The 24,514-nt window shown below is 48.9% G+C and overlaps 9 protein-coding genes across 9 annotated transcripts; 5 read left to right on the top strand and 4 right to left on the bottom strand.

Annotated features, from left to right (window-relative positions):
- Nucleotides 1-204: 204 nt before the first annotated feature.
- On the top strand, nt 205-2,993 carry PSV08DRAFT_363913 (Spb1 C-terminal domain-containing protein; the record flags this gene model as incomplete). Its single annotated transcript, XM_014227673.2, has 3 exons — nt 205-222; nt 277-450; nt 508-2,993. 3 exons carry the CDS (start codon nt 205-207, stop codon nt 2,833-2,835), a joined length of 2,520 nt encoding a protein of 839 aa, XP_014083148.1. The 3' UTR covers nt 2,836-2,993.
- A 549-nt stretch (nt 2,994-3,542) lies between these two features.
- Nucleotides 3,543-7,021, top strand: PSV08DRAFT_372626 (Piwi domain-containing protein; the record flags this gene model as incomplete). Its single annotated transcript, XM_014227674.1, has 3 exons — nt 3,543-5,255; nt 5,359-6,120; nt 6,176-7,021. 3 exons carry the CDS (start codon nt 3,543-3,545, stop codon nt 7,019-7,021), a joined length of 3,321 nt encoding a protein of 1,106 aa, XP_014083149.1.
- An 876-nt stretch (nt 7,022-7,897) lies between these two features.
- PSV08DRAFT_314654 (uncharacterized protein) lies at nt 7,898-9,050 on the top strand. Its single transcript, XM_014227675.1, has 2 exons — nt 7,898-8,505; nt 8,563-9,050. The coding sequence occupies exons 1-2, from the start codon at nt 8,158-8,160 to the stop codon at nt 8,917-8,919; spliced, it is 705 nt and encodes a 234-aa protein (XP_014083150.1). The 5' UTR covers nt 7,898-8,157; the 3' UTR covers nt 8,920-9,050.
- A 15-nt stretch (nt 9,051-9,065) lies between these two features.
- On the bottom strand, nt 9,066-13,407 carry PSV08DRAFT_226909 (uncharacterized protein; the record flags this gene model as incomplete). The annotated part of the gene is made up of 4 exons (XM_066092203.1): nt 9,066-10,462; nt 10,525-11,059; nt 11,127-12,023; nt 12,231-13,407. The coding sequence occupies 4 exons, from the start codon at nt 13,405-13,407 to the stop codon at nt 9,316-9,318; spliced, it is 3,756 nt and encodes a 1,251-aa protein (XP_065948815.1). The 3' UTR covers nt 9,066-9,315.
- Nucleotides 13,408-15,189: 1,782 nt separating this feature from the next.
- On the top strand, nt 15,190-16,106 carry PSV08DRAFT_314630 (uncharacterized protein). Its single transcript, XM_014227677.1, has 2 exons — nt 15,190-15,852; nt 15,935-16,106. Exons 1-2 carry the CDS (start codon nt 15,419-15,421, stop codon nt 16,050-16,052), a joined length of 552 nt encoding a protein of 183 aa, XP_014083152.1. The 5' UTR covers nt 15,190-15,418; the 3' UTR covers nt 16,053-16,106.
- Nucleotide 16,107: 1 nt separating this feature from the next.
- On the bottom strand, nt 16,108-18,422 carry PSV08DRAFT_363909 (glycoside hydrolase; the record flags this gene model as incomplete). The annotated part of the gene is made up of 2 exons (XM_014227678.1): nt 17,980-18,422; nt 16,108-17,371 (listed from the first exon to the last, which is right to left on the bottom strand). Exons 1-2 carry the CDS (start codon nt 18,216-18,218, stop codon nt 16,108-16,110), a joined length of 1,503 nt encoding a protein of 500 aa, XP_014083153.1. The 5' UTR covers nt 18,219-18,422.
- Nucleotides 18,423-18,628: 206 nt separating this feature from the next.
- On the bottom strand, nt 18,629-20,521 carry PSV08DRAFT_226904 (fungal-specific transcription factor domain-containing protein; the record flags this gene model as incomplete). Its single annotated transcript, XM_014227679.2, has 2 exons — nt 18,629-19,822; nt 19,877-20,521. 2 exons carry the CDS (start codon nt 20,519-20,521, stop codon nt 18,779-18,781), a joined length of 1,689 nt encoding a protein of 562 aa, XP_014083154.1. The 3' UTR covers nt 18,629-18,778.
- Nucleotides 20,522-21,146: 625 nt separating this feature from the next.
- Nucleotides 21,147-22,808, top strand: PSV08DRAFT_353558 (major facilitator superfamily domain-containing protein; the record flags this gene model as incomplete). The annotated part of the gene is made up of 1 exon (XM_014227680.1): nt 21,147-22,808. The coding sequence occupies one exon, from the start codon at nt 21,147-21,149 to the stop codon at nt 22,806-22,808; it is 1,662 nt and encodes a 553-aa protein (XP_014083155.1).
- Nucleotides 22,771-23,904, bottom strand: PSV08DRAFT_363907 (class II aldolase/adducin N-terminal; the record flags this gene model as incomplete). Its single annotated transcript, XM_014227681.2, has 2 exons — nt 22,771-23,147; nt 23,198-23,904. Coding segments are annotated over 2 exons (988 nt in total), but the record flags the coding sequence as incomplete, so codon positions are not given.
- Nucleotides 23,905-24,514: the final 610 nt, after the last annotated feature.

The following is a 24,514-nucleotide window of genomic DNA, read 5'->3' as shown; positions in this document are numbered from 1 at the left end:
ACTGGCTGGCTGGCCGGCCGGGTGGCCATGACGCATGCTACATGTCCCGTGCACTACACGTACTAGCGTGCTTTACTCTGCCCTAGTGTGCTTCAGACTGCGCGCATGAGATTCTGCCACCGCCCGACAATAGCGCCGCGCATCCCAAAATTTACTTTGGCGAACTTTTTGCCCGTGCCATCACGACAACCCCAAACCGCAGCCATGGCGATCCAAAAGAAGGTGTGCAAGGAATGAAATGGCATATGAAGCGCACAATGGCTAACATGTAACCAGCATGGAAAAGGTCGTCTCGACAAGTGGTACAAGCTCGCCAAAGAAAAGGGCTACCGCGCGCGTGCTGCCTTCAAGTTGATCCAACTGAATAAAAAGTATAACTTTTTAGAAAAGAGCAAGGTCTTGATTGATCTTTGCGCCGCGCCAGGATCATGGTGTCAAGTCGCTTCCGAGGTATGATTTTTTCTTTCTTAAGAAGCCATGCGCCAGACTTCGTACTGATACCTCCAGGTGATGCCCGCAAATTCCCTCATTGTCGGTGTCGATCTCGCCCCAATCAAGCCTATCCCGCGATGCATCACCTTCCAGAGCGATATCACAACAGACAAGTGCCGAGCGACGCTGCGCCAGCACCTTAAGCATCTCAAGTGCGATACAGTCCTTCACGACGGTGCGCCCAATGTCGGAACTGCGTGGGTCCAGGATGCCTTTACCCAGGCCGAACTTGTGCTGCAATCCATGAAACTGGCGACTGAGTTTTTGGTTGAAGGCGGAACTTTTGTTACCAAGGTCTTCAGATCAAAAGACTACAACTCGCTGCTCTGGGTCTTCAACCAGCTCTTCACCAAGGTCGAGGCAACGAAGCCGCCATCTTCCCGAAATGTCTCAGCCGAAATCTTCGTCGTCTGCCGTGGCTACAAGGCCCCAAAGCATCTCGACCCCAAGTTCCTCGACGCCCGCAGCGTTTTCGCCGAGCTCGCAGACCCCACGCCCAACAACGAAGCAAAGGTGTTCAAACCCGAAGTTAAGAAGAGGAAGCGTGAGGGTTACGAGGAAGGAGATTGGACACAGTTCAAGGAGGCGCCGGTATCCGACTTCATCCAAACCACCGATCCCATTGCTATGCTCGGTGGCCTGAATAAGCTGAGTTTCGAACAAAAGCCCAACGGTGATATTGCCATCGCCACCATCGACAAGCTTCCAGAAACTACAAAGGAAATCAGAGACTGCTGCGCAGATCTCAAAGTCTTGGGACGAGCCGACTTCAAGCGCCTTCTCCGCTGGCGACTTAAAGTGCGCGAGATATTTGGCTTTGCGTCAAAGAAGGACAAGGCCGATGAGGCCAAGGCCAAAGAAGCGCAAGAGGGCGAGGAGGTTGCTGAAATCGAGTCCATGGACGAAGAGATGCAAATCCAGGAAGAGTTGGAACGCCTCAAAGAGAAGGATACAAAGGCGAAAAAGAAACAGCGTCGTGCAGAAAATGAGCGAAGGCAGAAGGAAATTACTCGACTACAAATGAACATGGCCACACCGTTTGACATTGGTTTGGAGCAGGTTGGACCTATCGGTGAAGACGCCATGTTTGGTTTGAAAGCCGTCGATAAGGCTGGTGCTCTTAACAAGATTGCCAAAGGAAAGATGGTGCAGATTGTCGAGAAAGAGAAGCCGGAGGAGATTGAGGAAGAACTTGAAACCGACGAAGAAGAAGACTATCTTGAACGAGACCTTGATGCTATGTATGGCGAGTACGTCGAGCAAAGATCTGCTCGCGATGCCAAGTACCGGGCAAAACGCGCCAGGAAACAGGACGATGACGGAGAGTGGAACGGCTTCTCTGACGAGGACAAGGAACAAAGTGACGACGAAGAGCTTGTGCAAGATGCCGACAGTGACTGGAGCAGCGACGAAGAAGAAGGACCTAAAGAGCTAATCACTGATCTCGATCGCGACGGACAATCCAAGCGAGGTCTTACCAAGCGTGCCGAGCGTTTCTTTGATCAAGACATTTTCAAGGGAATCGATGGACTCGATGACCTTGAGGAAGATGACGACAGTGGCATCGATGTTGAAGGCGATACTGAAATGAAGGAGGAGTCGGCTATGCCACCTTCTGCATCAGAAAAGGCATTGTCAATCCGAACAAGCAAGAAGAGTGCCTCTCCTGCAGTAGCTTTCGATGACGAGTCCTCTGATGAGGACGATGACAAAATCGAAGAAGTTGCGCGCGACGAAACACAGTGGGAACAAGATTCCATGCCTATGAAAAACGGCAAACCAGACATCGACATCATCACAGCAGAAGCCATGACCCTCGCCCATCAGATGGCTACCGGCCAGAAAACAAAACATGACCTCCTGGATGAATCATTCAACCGTTACTCACATCGTGACGTGGATGGTCTTCCCGACTGGTTCCTCGACGACGAAAACAAACATTCCAAGATACAGCGCCCAACTTCAGCAGCTGCAGCCGCAGCTATCAAAGAGAAGCTCCGCGCGCTGAACGCTCGCCCTATTAAGAAGGTCCGTGAAGCACAGGCCCGCAAGAAGTTCAAGGCTGCCCAGCGCTTGGAGAAGCTCAAGAAGAAGTCTGCTCTCTTGGCAGACGAGGAGGGTATGACAGAGAAGGAAAAGGCCCAGAGTATTGCCCGATTAATGTCGAGAGCGGCAAAGAAGAAGCCCAAGCAGAAGGTCAGTGTCGTTGTGGCCAGAGGAGGTAACAAGGGTATCAAGAACAGACCAAAGGGCACCAAGGGCAAATACAAGATGGTTGACGCTAGGTTGAAGAAGGATGTTAGGGGCGAAAAGAGGGCAGCGAAGAGGAACAAAAAGAGGTAGAGAGGCATAATTCACATTATTTTTCGTCCCCAGGTGTGGCTCCAGAGAAGCTCCTGGCTGGTCCGCTCAGCAGTCGATACCACTTTTTGAAAAAGCTTTGAACATCTTATTTTCTGACACATCTTACCTACTCTCGAGGAAAATTGATACACATTCCGGCAGAAGTGCTCGTTCCTAGCTGTATGGGGCGGCAGCCACAATACCTTTGCTTGCGTAATTACCTATAACGACTTTCGCATGATGAAGGCAGTTTGCGGTGATTTCGAACAAGGTCAAACCAGGCAGTGGCACCAAATTCAACGGCTCACAACCACCTGTAACAGAGGACAGGGTATCTGTGTTGCTGGCCTCGGGTTTGTGAGGCATTGCTAAGTGTGTTTGACATGCATTATGGTTATCGCGCATTGTTTTCACTACAAGTTTGTACACCAAGACAACATTTGCTAGTTGTCTTTTGGGTGGCTATGTGACAAACGAAGTAGTCCACAATATCTCGTTGAGAACCTTGTATATAGGTAAGTTATTTTTACTCTCTGTGGTTCATCACGGAGAACTTCCAATACCTCATACCATCTTTCCAAGTTACTTCTGCATTCAGATCACACATACATTTTCCATCTTGATTTAAAACCTACATATTGGGTACCCTCGGCTTCGAAACAATGAGCGATTTCGAACGTCTGACGGAACCGTCCCTGCGTCGGCACATGAATGACGACCCTTGTGTCATTTGCGGTACCAGCGGTCATGATGCATACGATGGTGCTTGTCCAAAACTCAATGTGCCCACTGCAATGGATTCGCCTCTCGCTAGGATCTATGGTCCAGGTAAAGCCAATGCTGCTCGCCAGACTATTGTCAAGTTCCGCAAGTCGAAGAAGCCGCGATATCAGGATCCGGCGGCAGAAGCAACAACAGATGCGAATGCGGAAGCCTTAGCACAGATGCAATTGGATGACCAGACCCAGAATACAACTGAAGGCCCGGCCAAGGCCGCAACCATAGATGCAGCAAAGGACACAGTCAAGGACAAAGTTACAGATGAAGACGCCATGCTGAACGGAATCCTTCGGTCAGTCGGTTGCTCAACTGAAGGTCTGACAGCGGTTCGCGACATCACGCAGACAGATCCTGTAGAGACATGCGCACCGAAATTCGTCCATGTACCGGATAAAGACCCAGTTGGCCCAGGCAATGCGTTCCAACCAGAGCTTGCCCTGAGTAAGGCGAATAAAGCAGAGTTTCCCCTCCGCAAAGCATTCGCTCAAGCATCGTCGGATGTTCTCACAAATCATTTTGAAGTTCGCTTCAAGCCCAATACCCGCTTCTTTGTCTACGAAATTCTTAAGATTCCTGGTGGGAAGAGCAAGCGCAAGGCCAAGTACATCTTCAAGACTGCCGAAGAAGCATGGAGTGTGCTTAGAGACAACAAGCAATACTATGCCACAGATCATTTCAAGACAATTGTTTCATGGAAAAACCTCCACGAGACGATTGGGTATCAGCCCGTTATCCCCGGAGATGACGGTACTCAAGCTGGCGCTATATGGCAGCCAGAGGCTATCGCAGATGGAAGTGAGAGAGTGCAGCTCTTCCTCAAACTCCACCGCGAACTTGATCTTGATGGGTTGTATCGCTATATGGATGCAAGTCACAAAGAGAGTGATCCAGAGTTCAACTTCAACCCCATAATCAGCGCGCTCAACCTTGCGATTGCCAAAAGCATGACTTCAGATGTCTTCCAGCAATCCAGTAACAAGTTCTTTGTCAAGGGTGGTTATGAGGCCTTGCTCGGAAAGCGCTCTCTGAAATCCCTGTGTGCGATTCGAGGTTACTATTTTACCATCAAACCCGGAATGCAGAAGATTTTCCTCAACGTTAACCCTGCTACCAGCGCATTCTTTAGACCCATTACGGTTGGCGAGTTTCTGGCTGATGAAACCTTCTCTGAGGATGAGCGAGTACGGCTCCTCAAAACACTGCGTGTGTATATTGAATATGACCGCTTGCCGAACAAAGACAATCAGGAACAGACCGATCGCCTCAACAAGCCCCAGAACCGCGTCAAATGCGTCTTTGAACTGGGCAGGAAATTCAGTGATCCAAGCATGAAGTTTCTAGATTCAACAGATCCTAAGAAACATACGCGTGTTGAGAAGCACTTGAGGAATGTGTTTGGCAAGGACTTCAACAATGACCTTGCGGCTATCAACGTTGGCAATGAGAGGGAGCCAGTCTATTACCCTCGTGAATATCTGCGAATTCTGCCGTACCAGATTTATAAGAAACTTCTTCCAGAGGAACTGATCGACAGTATGCTGAAACTGGCGGCGCATGTACCCTATACCAGCCGACGTCTTATCGAGATCGAGGGCATGAATAGTCTCGGACTCAATCCTCGTAATGGAGAACAGCCGCTCGTAAGTGCCGTTTTCATGATTACTTTTGAAAGCACTGAAATTAACAGATGTATTCTTCTAGCCTGGCTGTTCGCACCTCCTTATCAAGCCAACAATGCTCAAGATACCATCCGCGCAACTGAGAGCTCTCACCATTTCGTACGGCTCCGGAACCCCTGACGCAAGACCGAATGACAAAGCTCAATGGAATCTTGGAAAACTCAAGAACTTTTTCGATTCTCCTGGTTATTCTACCAAGAAGCGAATCAACTACCTTTTGCTCGTCGAGGCCAGCTTACGACATGACAAAGACACGGTAATCACCTACCAAAATACATTCAACCATCTCCTGAATCGATATAACATCTGTGACGGTGCGAACTGCTTGAGTTCGGCGTTAATCCAAGGCCTTCGAGGGGTACCTTACGACTCCATCAAGGCGACGATCCAGGAATCTATCCAGAGCATGAAGAAGGGTCATCCTAGAACTGACTTTGTTATTATGCTCTTGAAGAACAAGAGTATCCCAATTTACTCTGCTTTCAAAGACGTCGTGGATCGTTATGAGGCTCTGCAGTCTCTCTGCATGACTCAAGCCCCAAATGTAAAGCGAGGGACCTTCAATAAGGACATCACCCAGTACATGGCCAACATCATGATGAAGGCGAATCTCAAGTTTGGCGGAAGCAATCATATTGTTCATTTTGACAATACAGGTATCAAGGTTTCGTTGCAAGACACTCTGGTTCTTGGAGCAGATGTCACCCACCCCGGCAGTGGCTCACTGGTTGGATGTCCCTCGATCGCTGCCGTCGTTGGCTCCATCGATTTCAACGCAGCCAAATTCCGAGGCTCCATGAGACTCCAGAGGACTTGCAAGAAAGAGGTAAGCCTCAGATGCTATTGAAGATCTCCAGGCACTGGCTAACTAGTATTGACAGATCATCGACGACCTCGAACCCATGGTCTCCGAGCGCCTCATGGCCTACTTCCGCGCAACCAAGTCCCTTCCCAAGAATATCCTCTACTATCGTGACGGCGTCAGTACGGGGCAATTCGCCCAAGTCCGCGACGAAGAGCTACCACAAATCCGCTCCGCCTGCAAAGCCAAAGGCATCGCCAATATCAAAATCACCGTCGTCGTCGCCGTAAAGCGCCACTCAACCCGCTTCTTCCCCACCTCGGTCGCTTCCGCAAACGGAAACTGTAGACCAGGCACGCTCGTCGACCGCGCAATTACCTTGCCGCACTACTCAGATTTCTACCTGCAATCGCACCACGGCCTCAAGGGCACAGCGATCCCAACGCACTACATGGTCATCGCGAATGAAATCGGAATCAAAGATACAGAGCTCCAGGAACTCACGTACAAGCTTTGCTACACGTACGCGCGGGCTACGCTCGGTGTGTCGTATCCGCCTCCAGCATACTATGCGGATCGACTATGCGATCGCGGTCGCGCATACTTGCGCAACTGGTTCAGTCCCGACAGAGGCAGTGCAGAGTACAAGTCTTATGCGAATCTTGTGAGTACTATCAAGCACAAGGAGCAGGGCCGTTTGGCGCGGAGGAAGGTGAATCTGGTGCCACAGGTGCTGCAGCCGGGGAAGGGTGCACAAAGGAAGTCGCCCGATGAGATTGCGGTCGAAAGGGAGCATGAGAAGTTTGTGGAGTGCGAGATTGAGAAGGCGGTGTTGAATCGTGCGGTTTTGGAATGGAATCGCGCGCGTTCGGGGGGTCCGGGGCCTTGGGCGAAGGAGCTGGATGATACTATGTTTTGGATGTGAGTTTTCTACATCTAAATTGCAGGCCGGGTCAGGCGCATTTTGGATGACTGGACTATGAAGGCTCTTCTTCTTATTCTTCGTTTTCCCATACTGTTAGGTTGCCTTGTTCTCTTGCCTAGCTTAGACTACTTTCTCTCTTTCCTGTTGATCATAGACTGTTGTTCATCTCTTTTTCGTCTGTAGACTACTATTTATAAGCTCAATGAAATCCCTACTCGAAATTTTCTCGCTTCTTTCGATCACAATTGTTTGACGATAACACAGGCGATTTGACATCTGGAGATGGCTGGAATACCATATTTCCCTCAAACGAGCAGATGAATATTGTAAGTAATATCATTGGCCGCTCAAGTACATTCACATGCAAATTTATGTAAGAACTGTAATTTGCAACAAACGGAGAAGATGGGACCGGAATCTACGAGATGCGCATGTTGTATCGCATGGAAGACGTGCAAATGACGCAGCAAATCTGGTCTCACCATATTCGGTGATTCTATACTGCCAACACTATGGCTACCCCATTCTCGTGACGTGTGTATGTATTCCCAAACATGCGCCGCGGAGCAGCTTCACGGCTGCAACAGTGCGCTTCGATAACCTGGCGTGGTATAGTCAGATGCATCCAATCAATTTGAGGGTGATGCAAATCAAAATCTGTCAAAGCCGATTCGCCAGCTGCAACAGCTCCTCCACTTTACCCAATAATGTGTCTTGTCAAGAAATCCCATGTTGTGTATCAACGGTGGAGTAGCAGTGTCAATGGTGTTGTAGTGACGTTCAAGTGATGCCGTCCAATAGGCACCGTTCCAATTTGAGGCACGGTAAGCGTGCTCCTAGCCCCAGATCTCCACTACGTCAAGCAACCATCAACTCACTCACCCGATAGACAAACGGCGTTCACCCCCTCACCAATCACCAAGGCCCCATTACTGCGCAGATGAAGACGTTACGATACAATGACGCACAAAGTACACACTTCTCTTCTTACAAAATAAAAGCGCCAATGGAAGAAGCCAAGCAGGAGAGCCCTGTCAGATAGCACACTCACCCCTCCCCCTTGCTCACTCTCAACCAACCAACATATTAAAAGCCCATCTCTGTGCCTCCAATCTGCTACTTTTCTCCCCTTCATAATGTCCTTCCAACGAACTTTTGTATCCTCCATCTCCAGAGCCGCTATCAGACCTCAGATCAGCCGTGTCACAGTAAACAACCAATTCGCCTCATTCCGTGCCTGTATCGCAGCCATGTCGACGATTTCAGACGTCATTATCAAGGACCACCGTGAGCTCGAGTCGTACTACAACGAAGTCATCAACTCAGACGATGTCGACCACAAGACGCGATTCGGAAACCAGTTTACTTGGGAGCTTGCCCGACACTCTGTAGCTGAGGAATTACTCATTTACCCTGCCATGGAGAAATACATTGGCAAGGAGGGTCACGAACATGCCGAGAAAGACCGTCAGCAGCACCACCAGGTTTGTCTACTTCTTTTTGTCCAAATCTCCATCTGTAGGATACTAACAGAACACCAGGTAAAGGAGCTTCTCAAAGAATTCCAAAACATGAAAGCCACCGACTCCGCCTACGTCCCCAAGCTCAAGGAACTCTGGGCTGTCCTCGGCCAGCACATCAAGGAGGAGGAAACTGACGACCTGCCTGCTCTTGAGAACGCACTGGCGAAGCCGGACAACAAGGGTGCGTCGGAGAGTCTGGCCAAGAACTTTGGACGCACAAAGGCGTTTGTACCGTCGAGGAGTCATCCCAGTGCTGGCGAGAACCCGTTGTTCGAGGGCCCGATGGGCATGCTGGCTGCACCTATTGACCACATTGCCGATATCTTCCGCAAGTTTCCCGATAACACTATTAGCCCGAATCCGTCGAAGAAGTAAACCGTGGGCAGGAAAATCGATTCGAGCGATGTAAGAATTGGCGTGATGGATTTGTGCAGGTTCTAGCGAGATGATTAATGATAGGGATTGCCTTTGCAGCATGAAGAGAGGAATATGAAAAGCTTCACATGATATACTTTTGCTCTGCCGTCTACTGTAATTGCGTCCAAGTGCTAATCTCATATGCCACTTCACCTATATCACTGCGAATCTAGCAATGGTTCAACTGTCAGTTACCTGAAAACTCCCTAAGAAATTGTTAAAACGGTCAATGGAATCCGGCTATGCCCCGCGCCTCAACATACATAGTAGGCAGTATTAGTACGTCAAGAGAATAGAAAGCTAAGAGACGCAATGCCAATGCAACCCCTCAAAAAAAGGTTCTCCAACGGAGCCTCAACTTCCCACACCCTGCTCCCTCTCAAGCCTCTCCAACAAACCCCTCATCTTATCCAACAACTCCGGTATACGAAACGGCTTCCCAATCACATCATCCATGCCCGACTCCCTCGCCTCATCAATTTGGCCGCACCGAATATTCGCCGTGACAGCAATAATCGGTACGTGTCCGAGCACCTGCTTGCGCTGCTCCATCTCGCGTATCTTCCGACAGCACGTGAGCCCGTCCATTTCGGGCATCTCGCAGTCCATGAGGACCATGGAGAGCGGAATGCCGTTTGGGGTGCAAAACTGGGTTTTGGTAAGGTAGTCGAGGGCGTGTACGCCGTTGTCGGCGGTGGCGGTTATGCAGCCTGCTTTTGTGAGTTGCTTGCAGAGGATTTTTTGGTTGAGGTGGTTGTCTTCTACGACGAGGACGTGGAGTTGTTGGGTCGGTTTGTTGTTGGTTTGCTGGCCGGGATGGTTGTGGGCATTACTACTAATAGGCTGCGATTGATTGTGCATTCTAGGAAATGCTTGCGAGGTGTTACGCAAACAGTATGCAGGGATTTCGGTATTAGGTGATTTTCTTGCGCGTTCTTCAAGCAGTTGGCAGTCTTGAGGGGTCATTCGTCTGCTTTTTAGATAGAACCCGAATGTACTGCCGACGCCTGCTTCTGAAGTACAACCAATCTGACCGCCATGCAGTTCAGCTAACTGCCGCGAGATGAAGAGCCCAAGGCCACTTCCGCCATACTTTCCGTGTGTGCGCGGTGATGCCTGAGCGAACTTCTCAAACAAGAGCTTTTTCTGTTCGGGTGTAAGTCCGCAGCCCGTGTCTTGAACCTGAAACAAGAGGAAAACTGGTGAACCAGTGCCCCAGTCTTCTCCATTGCCACAATCAGTAAGTTTGATTCGTTGTGGGACAAACTCAAAGCCATTAGGAAGCTCAAAATCTGGTTTCTCGGCGCATGCGCGAATGTGAATAACAATGGAGCGTGTTGGCCGGTCTTGAGTGAACTTGATCGCGTTGGTGATGAGATTCACGATGATCTGTAGCAGGCGACCAGAATCAAGCATCGCCCAATCGATGTTGAGTTCTTGCAGGCTTGGATGCGGCTTGAATTCAAGATCGATACTTTTCGCCACTACTTCGGGACGAAGCCTAAATGCAGTGTCAATAACTTGGAGCATATTTGGGGATAATTGGAGAATGAGTTCACTAACATAGCAATGGCACGCTCAACGACAGCGATAGGCTGCGAAGGAATGGGAGTCATGCGCAAAAGGTTAGAATCTAGTTTCGATACGGTAAGGATGTCATCGACGATCGACTTCTGATGCTGAACACAAAGAGCGATGTTGTTCGCAGCTTCAATGCAATTTTTTGCAATGTTTCTGTCCTCATCACAAGAGAATTGATGAACACTGAGAGTATCTCCGATGTCATCGGCGGATATCAGAATTGCGGACAATGGATTGCGCATTTCGTGCGACGTGATATCGATGAACTCATTTTGTTGGCGCTTTGCCTCTTCTGCTTCTCGTAGTCTTCGTTCCTGGAGACCTTGCGCCCATTTTAGGTGCGATATATCCGTAACGGTGCTCATAATGCTTATCAGTTCACCGTTTGGGCTTAGCTCCGGCTGACAAGATACAAGAACCCAATACTCAATGGGTTCGCCGTCTATATCTTTTGCTTGAAACTTGGGATACGCATATTGAAGCTCCCGACTAGTCGGCTTGTGGGTTCTTAGCAATTCTAGAGGTTGGCATCTTGTTAGTGTACGTACCCCACGAAGGAGAGGTATTGTAAAGACATTACTTACCATCCCACATACTCTGTGCAACCTCTAAGCTTTGCTCTGGCATCATTTCGTTGGGCATGCATTTTCCAATTGTATCATGCGAAATTCCAGTCATTTCAAAGTAACGGTCATTCGCCTCCAATAAGTGCCCGTCTGCGTCGAACAAGCACATACCTAAAGGTGAAAATTCGGTCATTCGGCGCATACGACTGGTTTGGAGTTGAAGCTGCTGAGAGAGTTCCTCCCGCTGTAAGGCAGCGACTTCGGCTGCACGCTTGCTTCGCCGTACCTCGTCTTCGAAAAGAAGAACCGACGCTAACGAAGTCGCAATCTGTCGATTGAGCATGGATGTGAAAGATTCATACTCTTTGTCGTAAGCTCTACGAGGGTTGATGCCGAGGAGCAATAACGCACAAACATTGTCCGCGTTTGTTGGCCGAAGAGGTAGTATCATTGCTTCCCTGCAGGGATCCTTGTATCCCCTCCACTCAATGATCTCAAGTAATGACTGCGGGAGTGTTCCGTTGTCCACGTGTAACATCAAAGGCTCCAATGTTCGTGTCGCTTGAATGAAAGCCGAGATCAGAGTATCATCACTCTCCGTCAAGGAAAATCTTTCAGGACAGGCTTGATGTCCTCTCGGTACTCCAATGGATCCTTCAATGATGCAAGTCTTTACGAAACTCGGACTGGTATTAGGCAATTCCAAAGAGCTATGGTCGATGTCCTCCGCATCAACAATCGAGTACAAGAGCGCGAAAGGCACGTCGTAGTCGTTGTGAGCCAGACCGTCCAATACCCTGCCCCAAAATTCTTTTACAGTGCGTGTTGCGTTCAGGCGCTCGCCTAGATAGCGTAACAACTCCATTCTCCTACCTCTAAGCGATTCTACTGTCGTATCAAATGAATTCATAGAGACTAGATTCCGATTATGCGTCAGTAAGACTTTGCAAATCCAATTGTGTTCGCTAAAGGAGAACTTAGTTGATGTATTTGTAGTTTTTTGGACACTTGATATCATCGCCATCGCATCCATTCGACCTCAGATAATATTATCCGGTGGGTTTATCGCAACTATACTTACAACCAAGAATGCGGTCAGTACCGCCAAAAACTGGAACCTACAGTCATGTAAGCGACACATAATCGAGTAAGCCAAAGTGTTAATGCCCACAAAAGACCATGTGAAGAATGCCTCTTCCAGATAACCATGTCGTATGACTGGTAACATTTGATTGAGGTTGAACTGAGCCTGGCCAGTCCGAGCGCTTTCGCGCATCGTAGCGCGAACTGAATTCCCCCATAATTCGCGAAAAGGGCCTGTAAAACCAGTACCCATCAAAGCAGGGTGCTTATCGCCCGCAATGATGTTCCTATGAGACTCATTATAGATCATGGTCAAGTCCTCGCCCCAGAAAACACATGATGGATGGGGATTCCGCATGACTAAACAGAGGATTTCTCGGAATTGAATCGTCCATGTATTCATAGCGCCCAAGGGTGTCTTTGACCAGTCAATGCTTCTTACAAATTTTAAATGTTCTGAAAGAACACCTTTAGGGTGCGCAGCTGTCCAGTCTGGTACTGCAGATGAATCAAATGCTGCCAGGGGAACGGCGGAAACCCTTGATGTGCGACTTTTCTCCTGCTCTGAGCCAATGTTTATTTGTTGAAATTCGGGTTGTTGAACATTCTCAACTATTTCATGTATTGAGATAGCTGCAGCAGAAGCCAAGGCTTTCTTGTCGTCTCTCACCCGCACGCCATGCCACTTCTTTTGAGATTCTGGTGCAGACGCCGACAGCGGGCCCCCTCCCGGGATATCTTCGCTGCGAAAGACCGGATGGCCGGTGATCACTCTCCAGTTGGGCAGAATACAGAAAACCGTCCATATGAATTTGGCGTACTCGATCGTCAGTGGGAAGATGTCTCTGGAATCTCGGAATTTACTGGTAGTCGTTGCCCAAATTCTGAATTCTTCATAGTTTGTTCCATGGTCGCTTTCTTCAGGATCTTCCCGTGTAGAGCCAGTGATCTTAAGAAACAGTTGCTCCTGCCTCCTCAACGCAGCATTGCAGAATATTGGCCGCACCGCTAGTTGATTTCCATGGACATGGTTCTCCATGTTAAGCACAAACGTCGGTCTGTCGTCCATGTCCAACAACTGTGGAAGGCTTGAAGTATTGAGACGGTTGAGGGGGCCATCTTGTCGGTCTTTCTTCGGATGAACAGGAGGCGCCGTTCTCGTGGGGTTTTCAGGGACCTGGCTATCCATGGAGTCCAGCGCTCTAGGAGTTCTCATCGTATGCTATGGTGTGTCGAGATACATTAGGGATGTGGGTGTAGAAAAACTGAGTAGAGTGAGCCGTGTGAGACTGCGACATTTACGGATGGGCAAATGGAGGAAAGGAGTCCCGACACATGATCGGCAGCGACGGATCCTGAGACGTGGCTACCAGGGTGCCTTGCCAAGCGGAAAATGAGCTTAGTTTATTAGACAAAATCGGCCCAACGATAGTGATGTGTAGCAGAAATTGCAGCGTGATAGAATAGGGTACAGCACGAATGTAGACGTGTGCATCTTCTTTTTCGGTTTAGCGCATGCTGCATAATACGTACGTAAGTAGGTAGACTAGTAAGCCGCGAAGTCTTCAATCTACTTACAGTCAACCGTAACACTAGTCCGAGATAGTACCATACATCGAAGAATCGATGAGTTCTTCGCTATATTAAGGGCACGTGTCCCTGATACATGCATCTAGCATTGTTTGGACGTAGATGGTTATGAGGAACATGGGTCATATCCCGAACTTACAGAAGGGAAGTTTCTTAGAGAGCGAGTTTTTGGTCCCGAGGAAATAAGCGGAAAAATCTACCACGACTTTCGAGATTGTGGTGTCTTATCGGAACCAAAGCTTTCCCGTGAAACAGGTACCTCTTCCCTTTGCACGTAGGGAATGTAAACAAAAACCATGAGATGCTGTAACAGAACTAACCATACTATATTAGATAAGTACTAAATATAACAAGGACTTGACTGATCAAGTGATACACCATGTTGCTGCTGCATATTCCTCTGATTCAAGCGCAAATCTAACGGGATATTTTAAGCGAACTATTTCAACCTCAGGACTTCACCAAATATACGCATTTATAGCAGGGAAAGCTTATACGCTGTTGTGGGGGGAATAGCTGTTGGAAATGGTGATCCAGGTGATCTTGTATCGATGTTTATAGTATGAAGAACTCATGCTCTAGACTTATTTGAGCAAACTTAAAAAATAAAGCAATAATGCCAAGTGCGCTTGGTAAGCAGTATTCGGACTTACAACAGTTGCGTTATGCTTTTGCCAGCTCAGTCTAGCGAAGGTTATCACTTAGATTCTGAAGAAGAGCAATCGAGTTTCGGGTTGTACAGATGCTTTGCTGCAGTCTTTCAGCTTCTATCACCACACCTGAACCAGCTGCGTGACGTAAAACACTGCAAGATTTCCTTGACGCGGAAATGAGTGCAAGGCAACCACCGTCGAGCCAATCGATATCGAAATGCTGAACACAACAAGCAACTATGACAACAAGCTGATTAACTTACTTTTGTGTCAGCCTAAAGTATCAACTGGGTCGTTTTGGATGACAAATGCCTACACCGCATCTGCCTTGCAATGTCTCAAGTCCCTCAAAAGACTTACCAAAAATACCACCATGGATATGAAGATCTGCCTAGAAACTGATAAAAACCCGCAACAGAAGCTTCATCCCATACCGCCACCGTACTAGAGGGACTGTAAGGACCAACACGCACGGCATTGCTCCACCACCTCGACACTCGGTGCATACAGGCACCCGCCTTGTGTAACATCACGATAGTGGAAGTATCATATTGTTTGTAATCAAGCAGCACATCAGGTTACTCCTATCTACCCTGCAGTAGCGGCTCTCAAGTTGCATTTTCCCGGCACGTCGCTCCGGGATCTGATTGGCTGAGCGCTCATCTCCACACAATCAGGCCCACCAGCTTTGTAATCTAGGTCTCCAGCAGTCACAACTCTCGCGTCTCATGCAGACCGAATCAAGTTTTACAGTGGAGGCTGCGGAAACAATTGCGGCATGGTTGTTCGGGTTGATCGGTCGACCGACCGGTCAGTCGTTTTAAGGGTATGGGTGCAAGGAGAAAAAGGGGAGCATAAATACCTCTTGCTTGCTCGCAAAGTCAATAGGATATCTCAACAACAGGCAGCAGCATCTCCCTCTTCCTCTTTCTCTCTCAAAAATCCAGACGCGCACACACACTCTCCCCCTCACAGGTAAAGAAAATGGCTTCTCTAAGCTTCTATACCATGGCCATCGCGCCCACCATCACCGCCATGAAAAACACTCTCGCCTTCATAAAAAAGGGCCACGAACACGCCCTCTCCAACAAAATCGACCCCGAAACCTTCCTCACCGCATCTCTACACCCAGACATGAAGGACTTCCGGTTCCAAATCTACCGCATGACCGACGCCGTCAAGTTCATGCCGCCCCGCATTAACCCAGCCCTCGAAACCATCTCGCTACCAGATGACGAAAAGACGTTCGAGGAACTCGAGGCTCGCATCGAGAAGACGCTCAAGTATCTCGAGAGCTTCAAGCCCGCTGATTTTGAGGGCAAGGAGGCGAACGAGGTGCTAATGAAGTTTCCAAACGGCATGCAGATAAGGTTACCAGCCGTGGATTATGTGTACAAGTTTGCCCATCCAAATATGTGGTAAGTACACCAGACTTCTGATACGAGAGATATAACTGGCGAGAGAGAGACTAGAAAAATGTTTTGCTAATTCACGATGTAGGTTCCACATAACAACTGCATACGGCATTCTCAGGATGAAGGGTGTGGATGTCGGCAAGTTTGACTTTTTGAATGGTGCGAAAGAAATCGTGATTGAACAAGTGGAGGAGCAAAAATAGATAACAGATCATTGAAAGTTTCTATAGAAAGGAAAGAAAAGCATTTTCTAGTGACTCAAGTCCCATCGTTGTCATTGCTATAATACTCCCACTCCGTGACTACAGCACCAACTAGCGCGTCCATGGCGCTGCTCTGCGAGCTAGCATCCGCAGGATCGACAAACGGGCCATCCCAGTCCACACCGAAAAACGGAAGTCCTTCATCCATCTCCCTGTTTTTCTTCCAGATGGATTCGGCGTTTACGTGAATCGTCGCGGAAAACATGTCATCTGGATATGCTTGCTGTAGCCGGACCAGGTTTCGCATGAAGGCACCCTTGAACTGCCCACCATCAAAACCACATTCTGGCTCACAAACATCGTGAATGACTCCATTGGAGCCCGAGAGCGCAGAAATGGCTGCTCGCGCAATGTGGTGTGCAGCCTCAAGAAAGTTACTCTCCAAGGGAGAGTCGGCCCGCTGGAGTTCGACAAGGCCGCCCAGAATCACGCCTTGGTTGTATGACCAGACTGTCTTGTTATTGTTCTCGCAGTCCTCCGTTAAACCGTCATTGACAGTACCGTTGATGTTGATCATTCCGCTTTCGAAGAACCAGTCATGACTCTTCATCGCCCAATCAAGGTACGTCTCTTTCTTATGCTCAACCCGATTAGCTAGATGTGCTGCAGTGCTGAGGAAGAGTTCATTCGCGATGGCATTGACGTAGTTCTTTTTCCAACTCCAGTATATGCCGCCATCGCAATAAGTGCCCCATGTCTTGGCTGCCGCGAGAAAGATGCCTTCGGCAAGGTCAAGGTACGGTTGGTGGTTGGTAACATCGTAGGCATTGATCCAAGCCAGCGCCCACCAAAGATCATCATCGTTGAAGCCATCGAGCCAGTCTTGTGGGTCTGGACTCTCAATATGGTGTGCAACCTCTGTGTTTGAAATGTTCTTGGTTCCATCTTTCCAATTCGGCGGGAACTTGCAACGGGGCTCATAGGTTATCGGATCAAGTTCCTTGGTATATCCACTATCAACATACATTGAACCATCTTGATTGTCAGTTGTACTGTTTGATGGTTCATCTTCGTAGTTCGCATGAGGGTTCATGATTGGTGCACGAGCAAGTGCATTCGAGAAGACATCCCTCGTTAGAGCCTGCAAGTCCGCGTCCTCAGGAAATGCCTTTGCGTAATCACCAAACGTCGTGATAATGTTTCCTGCGTTCCACCATCCTGTCGTTTCCCAGAGGCCTGTGGTTTCATTGTACCATGTCTGGAGAGCTGACAGAGCGAGCTTGGCGCGGGATCCTGGGCCGATGTGTTTTTCACTGCCGCTATGTGCGTTAGAAGTTGCTGCAAGAATGAAAACTAGTTGATACAGATGGCAGTAGGAAAACATTGTAAAGATAAATCTGAGAGTAGGTTACTGGAATGAGAAGACTGGGGAAGAACTAAATTACATTTCAAACGCTGCCTGCAAACTGGGAATCGCTTGGGTTGGGGTATAAGCAGTAGTTCGTGGCCACGGTTGGCAGTGCCAATATCAGCGTAATTCTTTCGTATGCTTTGTAAACGTTCCGTTGTTCGTGCTCAGGGGCGGCTCGTTGTAATGATACAACCATACAGGAAAAGCAACATCGTATGTGCGCAATGTCTGACAATCGATAGATCGGTTCTCGAATCCGAGAATGGCAGCCAAGAAAGCTTATCTGAGATCGGATCCGTGGTCCAATAGCTTCTTATCCAATGTGGTTTGCCAGGGATGTGCATTGAAGATAAAAATAAGCTGGACCAGAATTCCTTTTGGAAGACATAACAGTCTGTAAACCTGGTGGCTCAAGGAATCTGGTCATGAAACAAAAACAACGCATGACTTGTGAACCAAACAAGCAAATTCTCAAACACATGTGAAGATCAGAAAATCAAATTGATCGAATCTCACCTCTTGCTTATGCTGACAGGCACTTGGAGCAGTCGAGCCATTTCAGGACCCGGACCTTGCCAGTCTCGCTTTGGCGATGGTGCTTCCAGGAGGAGTTGGGTCTTGCGGGATACCCATGTGCCAGAGGGGCTTGTTAGATGCGCCAGATTTGTTGAGAAAAGGAGCGATGTAAGAATGATGAATGTATACACATTGAACACGCTGTACTGGCGTAGCAAGAAAGCATGGTCATAGGCCATCTTCGAGGGCGTCTGAGATTGCGTAGAAGGCTGCAACTTCAGTAAAATCTCTAGCAGATAATATATGTATAGAGAATCGAGACATGTGCCCGTTTGTGTTAACGAGGCGTTGTATGCACATCCAGTGAGGCAGCGATCGCCTTTCTGTTCGGTCCAGAGCTTTGATGATCATCCACGAGACAACCGACTAGCGCGACACTACCCCACTCGGCGATGCGCCTTCTTGCTTGGGACACCGGCTGACACCAACAACATGATTGCTGATTTATGGGAGATCCACAAACACTATAGCTATTGGAACCTGTCCAACGATCTTACTAACGGCCCGCCTGTCAGCCTACCAACGCCACACCACTTTCGGAAATGCGCGCATCGATGCTGTGTCCACTTTGAAGGTTGGAGGTATAATTCTCTTCCCCCTTACGTTAATAAAGCTCTAGCGTGACGGTTTTGCTTCGTAAAGGCACCGGTCCTCTTGTTTCGACATGCGAGTGCCCAGCTGCTACCCTGCTTGCTGACATGGACACTTTTGTTTTCTGACAGCATTGCGACTAACATGATCAGGCAATCAAAATATCGTGACCAAAGTCTTTAAGCTGTTCCACCCAGCAATTCCCCGAACCAGGCCCGGCTTCATCTTTGAACTTCCATATCGCTTCTAGCACGCGCTTGGATGTGCGCAGGTAGCCCCAGAACATGAGACCATAGAGCTCGTCAAGTGTATTCATGATCCACTGGCGTTGGGCGGGATCTTCTGACTCTGCGCCAGCTAAGAATAATGGCCAGCAGATTGACTTGAAAAGCGGATCTCCCGGCTTCAGATGCGATATGTGATGAACCACGTCGTCGGCTAAAGCTGTAAGACTGACAATAGCAGTACCGCTTGTGGGGTCAAGAAGAGGGTTCGTAGAGGGCAGGACACGTGCGAGGTAGATACAAACGGCCGAACGATGCGCAGAGGCGATGCGGATGCGTTGTTGAATGTCTTCGAAGGGCGATGCAGGTACGAAATCGGATGACCATACAATCGGGTCAAATTCAAGCGCACGCCGCAGCAAGACACCCACTTGCTCCTCAATGTAAACGGGGGTATTGGTTCCGGAAGGGGAACTGTGAGAGTCTGGTAGTGCGAAAGACTCCAACATGATGCGAAGTAGCGGCCCGGGGCAAGAGAGGTAGTTGTTCGTCTCAGCGTAACGAAGGATAGGATCGAGCTCAATAGTGTCTGGAATTAGCGTAGGCAGTGTTGTGAAACTGAAAGTCGAGCCGAGAATGTGAAATACCAAGAGGTCTGAAAGTATGGTTTGGCGAAGTCTGCTCATCGGGCGTTGAAAATACGGCGGCTTGCCGAGTAGCTGGATAAGCTTGAGAGCACCGTCCATGTGAACTTTCCATTTATCTCGACCGGATTCTACAAGGGCGTAGTTGACGAACAACAAGATCGTCATCAGTATGAAATCAATATTAGCAGTGTTCACGGAGGTGATGCTCTTTGCAAGCAATGAAAGTGCCTGCTGTTTTGCTACAAGAGCATCCCGGTAAGAGGATTTGAGCGGCCCCCCAAAGCGGCTCACAGCTTGGTAATATGCCATGACAGTTGGACTCTGCTGCTCCTGGTAGGAGGATTGATCCATGGGGTTGCTGCTGATGTTGAAGACATGGAAGGCTGAATTGGCGACAATAATCTGCAAGAGCAATGGATACGCAGATGTTGCTGGTATGAGATCACGAATAGGATTCTGGCCAGGCCCATCGTAGACAACCATGACCTCGCAAAGCTGAGTTGCGAAATGATAAAGGTAATATCGTGAGTTCCGGTCAAGATCATTCAGCAAGGGGTCTGTCAGTGCTCGATGAACATCCGAAATCATCTCCCGTTGTTTATCTGAATTCATCTGCCATCCTTGTATGGACATTCGGTAATCATCTATTACCGAATGTCCGGAAACTAGCGCATAGCTAGACTCCGGTAGCAATGACATCTGTTGCTGCTCGTCTTGTTGTTGAGAAGGGCCCTGGTTGTCCCATACTAAGGCCGACATGCCCTGGGCCTTGGCTAGTGCTTCAGGCGGTTCTGCGTGTGCAATGTGGTGCTGCTCCATCTTTTCCTCGTAGCCCTTCCCCATCATCTTGCCGCGACTGGCGACACCGCGGTTCCATACGAACAACTTCCCATAACCCAGGCATTCGGTTCCTGCTGATAGACATTTCTGGCAGCTTGGTAAAGACCGGTCGCATCTCCAACGTCGCTTTCGGCAATTATGACAAGATTTGGTCGGCAGATTTAGGTGCGTTGTGCTCATTGGATGGAAGCCATGCAAGATGTGCTGGTGATTGACTGAATTGAGTTCTACGGGGTACGACGCGGGGTGGATATGTTCTGTTCGTGGCAGATGTGGCCCGGGGAAACAGTGGCGCGATGGAGCTAACGGCCTTGGGCTTGGCGTCGGTGGCGCCTTTCGTCACGTCAGCCTCCGTCTCCACTCATTACGTAGCGAGAAACTGCAGTGGACCAATCACATCCCATTCACCTCTGGTAGAGCCGTGGTCTTGGCGTTCTCTACGTTCACGTTCCACCGTCACCCTAAACTCCAACCAGCAGCCAAGACACACGTTCTGCGGCAAAGGGTCCATTCCGTCACGGCTTGATTCATCTACGTCAGATACACCGCTGGCGGTTAACGTTGTGCTTCGGCTGTACATTCTACATTAAGCCGTTGCTTAGAAAATGCCTTTCATTCTCATTACCACATCGTCCACGGGTTTTGTAAGCTCCAGTCAAACTCAAAGTGTCGAAAAGCAATGGAACAAGTCATATAACTATTGGGCATCAGAAGAGCTTTTTGTGCTTCCCCATCGCTTACTTCTGACAAGTGTCGCCACAAGGACACTTCTTTGGCCACCGTGCTTATTTCGCACAGTTCAAGCATGACAACGCCAACACCTCCAACAAGCCAGCCCACCTTGGACCATGGCAACCCTACGCCAGCATCTCCAAACTCGACAGACTTGGTGCCACCAACAACATTAGAAAAGGCCGAGGAAGGCATCAGTTTGCCCCATCGAGTTTCATACAGCGAATCTGATATCGAACGCCTAGGGCGCGAGCGCCCACAAGCATTTGGCACTTTTCTTCAGGAGCTGGGCTTCTGTTTCGCGCTTTTGGGTTCCATGTTCATGTCGGAATACATGATCTCTGGCTTCACCATCCTCCTACCCGACCTTGCTCGAGAGCTCGACGTCCCCACCAAGGCGCAAACATGGCCCGCTTCCGTCTTTTCTCTCGTCACAGGAGCGTTTCTCTTGCCATTTGGCCGACTGGGTGACATTTTTGGAGGCTACCTGGTCTTCAATGTCGGTCTTGTCTGGTTCATCATTTGGTCCCTTATTGCCGGCTTCTCACAGAACTACATCATGTTGATTATGTGTCGGGCATTGCAAGGGCTTGGTCCTGCAGCATTCCTTCCATCTGGTATTATGCTATTGGGCTCCATATATCGTCCTGGCCCAAGAAAGAATCTTGTATTTAGCCTGTATGGTGCATTTGCTCCTCTTGGTTTCTTTACCGGCATTTTCTTTGCAGGCATCTCTGCACAGCTCGCATCGTGGGGCTGGTTCTTCTGGATCGGTACCATCATCCTCGTCGCTGTAAGTGTAGCTTCGTATTTCTGCATACCCCAATACAGGGTCGAGGTCAATGAAAAGGTCAAGGCACCAGTCAATGTTGTCAAGATGGATTGGTGGGGCACCGCAACCGTAATCCCGGGGCTTGTCCTGGTGATCTTCGCACTTACAGACGGGAGCCATGCCCCACAAGGATGGGCAACACCATACATCCCTGTAACATTTATTTTAGGCTGGATCTTTCTCGGGGTCTTCGTTTATATCGAAGGCTGGGTAGCTGAGCAGCCTCTCCTCCCCAGTGATCTGTTCAACGTCAAGGGCATGAAACCTCTTGGGTTGGCTCTTTTTTTCCAGTACGGAAACTTTGGCGTTTTTATCTTCTATGCCAGTTTCTACATCAAAGACGTTGTTGGCGCGAGCTCACTCCTCACTGCCGCATGGTTCACGCCCATGTGCATCGGTGGCTTGATCTTGGCTACCGTCGGCGGACTGGTTCTGCACCTCTTGCCCGGTCGTATCCTACTTATTATCAGTGGAGTGGCATTCATTCTCTCCACACTTCTTTTCGCAATCATTCCTGCCCAATTCAATTTCTGGGCCTGGATCTTCACCGCGATGATATGTGCTACTCTTGGTATCGACATCACCTACAACGTAGCCAACATCTTTATAACAACCTCGCTACCAAAAGCGCGTCAAGGCCTTGCAGGTTCTTTCATGAACTCCATTCTATTTCTGGGTATAGCAGTGTTCTTGTCGCTTGCTGATCTAGCAGTGAGCGAGACAAAAGAGAGGGGCAAGAGGGAGAGCTACAAAGTCGCTTTTTGGCTTGCTACTGGCATAGCGGCGGCTGCCCTTGTCATCATGTTTTTTGGTGTCAAGATTGGCAAGGCAAAGAGCGAGTTGACAGTTGAGGAAAAGGAGGAGCTGGAAAATGAATTAGTTCGAAGAAGGACTAATGAGTAGTCGGTTGACCGTTCAGTAATAGAATACATGAGATTTAGAACAACTTAATTAACCAGATCTATTCCAAAAATTCGCCATTAGTCTTCGCAAGAATCTCATCGTAGTAGCTCTGGAAAGCCAACCACCCCTTTTCAGGTGTCCCCACTTGTTTGTATGTTTCAGCTGCTTCGCTTTCCGGTATGATCTTGGGCTTATGCCCACTTCCAGCTGCGGCCGCATCCACTAGAAGTTGTGCTTGACAGGTTTTATCAAGGGATAGAAACCAAAAGGCTGCCTCGTCAACCGATTTGCCTACAGTGAGTATACCATGATTTTGAAGTATAGCTGCTTTTCCTTCACCTGTTCACTGTCAATGGTGTCGGTATAGTAGTTTTGGAGGAGATACGCACCCAGCGCATCAGCGATTCTCTCGCCTTCTTCACTTGCTAATACCATACCACCGAACTGGTTGTATACACCGTGGCTTTTGTAAAAACGCACGCTATCCTGTGTAATCATATCAAGCTCTCTTCCAAAAGCACTAAACGCTTTGCCATGTACGCTATGAGCATGACATGCTGCATGTACTTCCGGCCGTCGCTTGTGTATTGCGCTGTGAATAGCAAATGCAGCCGCATTGATAGGCTGGTCACCTTCAACTACCTCCCCTTCTTCATTGACCAAGATCAAGTCGGAGACGCGCATCAGTGAAAAATGGGTTGAGAGCGGGTTAAGCCAGAAATGGTCGGTCATGATAGGATCGCGGACACTTATGTGTCCTGCGACTCCTTCGTCAAAACCGCGTGACGCAAAGACCCGGTAAGCAGCGGCAAGGTGCTGTTTGCGATACAGGCGCTCATCCTCGAGCCTAGTGAAAGTGGGATACTTGCGCACTTTCAATGATTTGCCAGCTTTGGTGCGACCCATAGCAGCTACAGTCTGGTTGTCGATTTCCTCAGCATGGTCGACACGTACACCTGCTGCCACTGATGCGCCATGTGAATTGGAAGGCGTGGCCAGGCATCGACTTGAGTACAATGGGGTCGACGCGCGCCGGAACTTGAAAGGGCTAAAAGCTCGAAGCAGTGGGCGGGATAGAAGATAGGCGGTAGACATCATGAGTGTGGTAGACGAGTGTTCGGTTCATAAGTAGTCGCGTTGCCGGTTGTCTCCCCGCATGAGAGCGTGACCATTTCCCCGCCGGGAATAAGAGCGACGGATATAGTAGTAAGTAAGCATGGGTACTACGAATGTACACCACGCGCCATTGGCGATTAGCGATTTCGTATGTGAGGAGAGGATGTATACAATTTGACAAGGGAAGTGTGTCAGAGCCTAATAGTTGTCGTTATAGCCAGTGTCGTCGTCCTAGCAAACTCGTCATTAAGCCTACACAACCACCGATCCAAAGGATAGCAACATGTAATTCACGCTTGGTAGATTCGATGATTGAGAACCACACCTTAAACCCAGCTAAGAACTAAGCCTCTCTCTCGTTTGTACAGTACCATGTTTTGGTCTAGTTTTCACTTAATATTTTTCTCACCAATGCCGCGCACCGCTACTGTACGACGTTTGAATAACCTGAGTCTGTAAACAGGCTACAAGAAGCAAAGAGTCACTGTTTGCTTGATTTTGTATAATTTATATCTGCACAACAAGCATCGCTCTGAAAATTTCACAGTCTAACATTGTTCCTGGTCGTTAAACTAGCTATGTACATTTAC

Source organism: Bipolaris maydis (assembly GCF_028858645.1).
Source record: "Bipolaris maydis strain C4 unplaced genomic scaffold PSV08scaffold_10, whole genome shotgun sequence".
Taxonomy (NCBI): domain Eukaryota; kingdom Fungi; phylum Ascomycota; class Dothideomycetes; order Pleosporales; family Pleosporaceae; genus Bipolaris; species Bipolaris maydis.
Note: the sequence above shows the minus strand (reverse complement) of the source record. Positions and strands in the feature narration are given on the sequence as shown.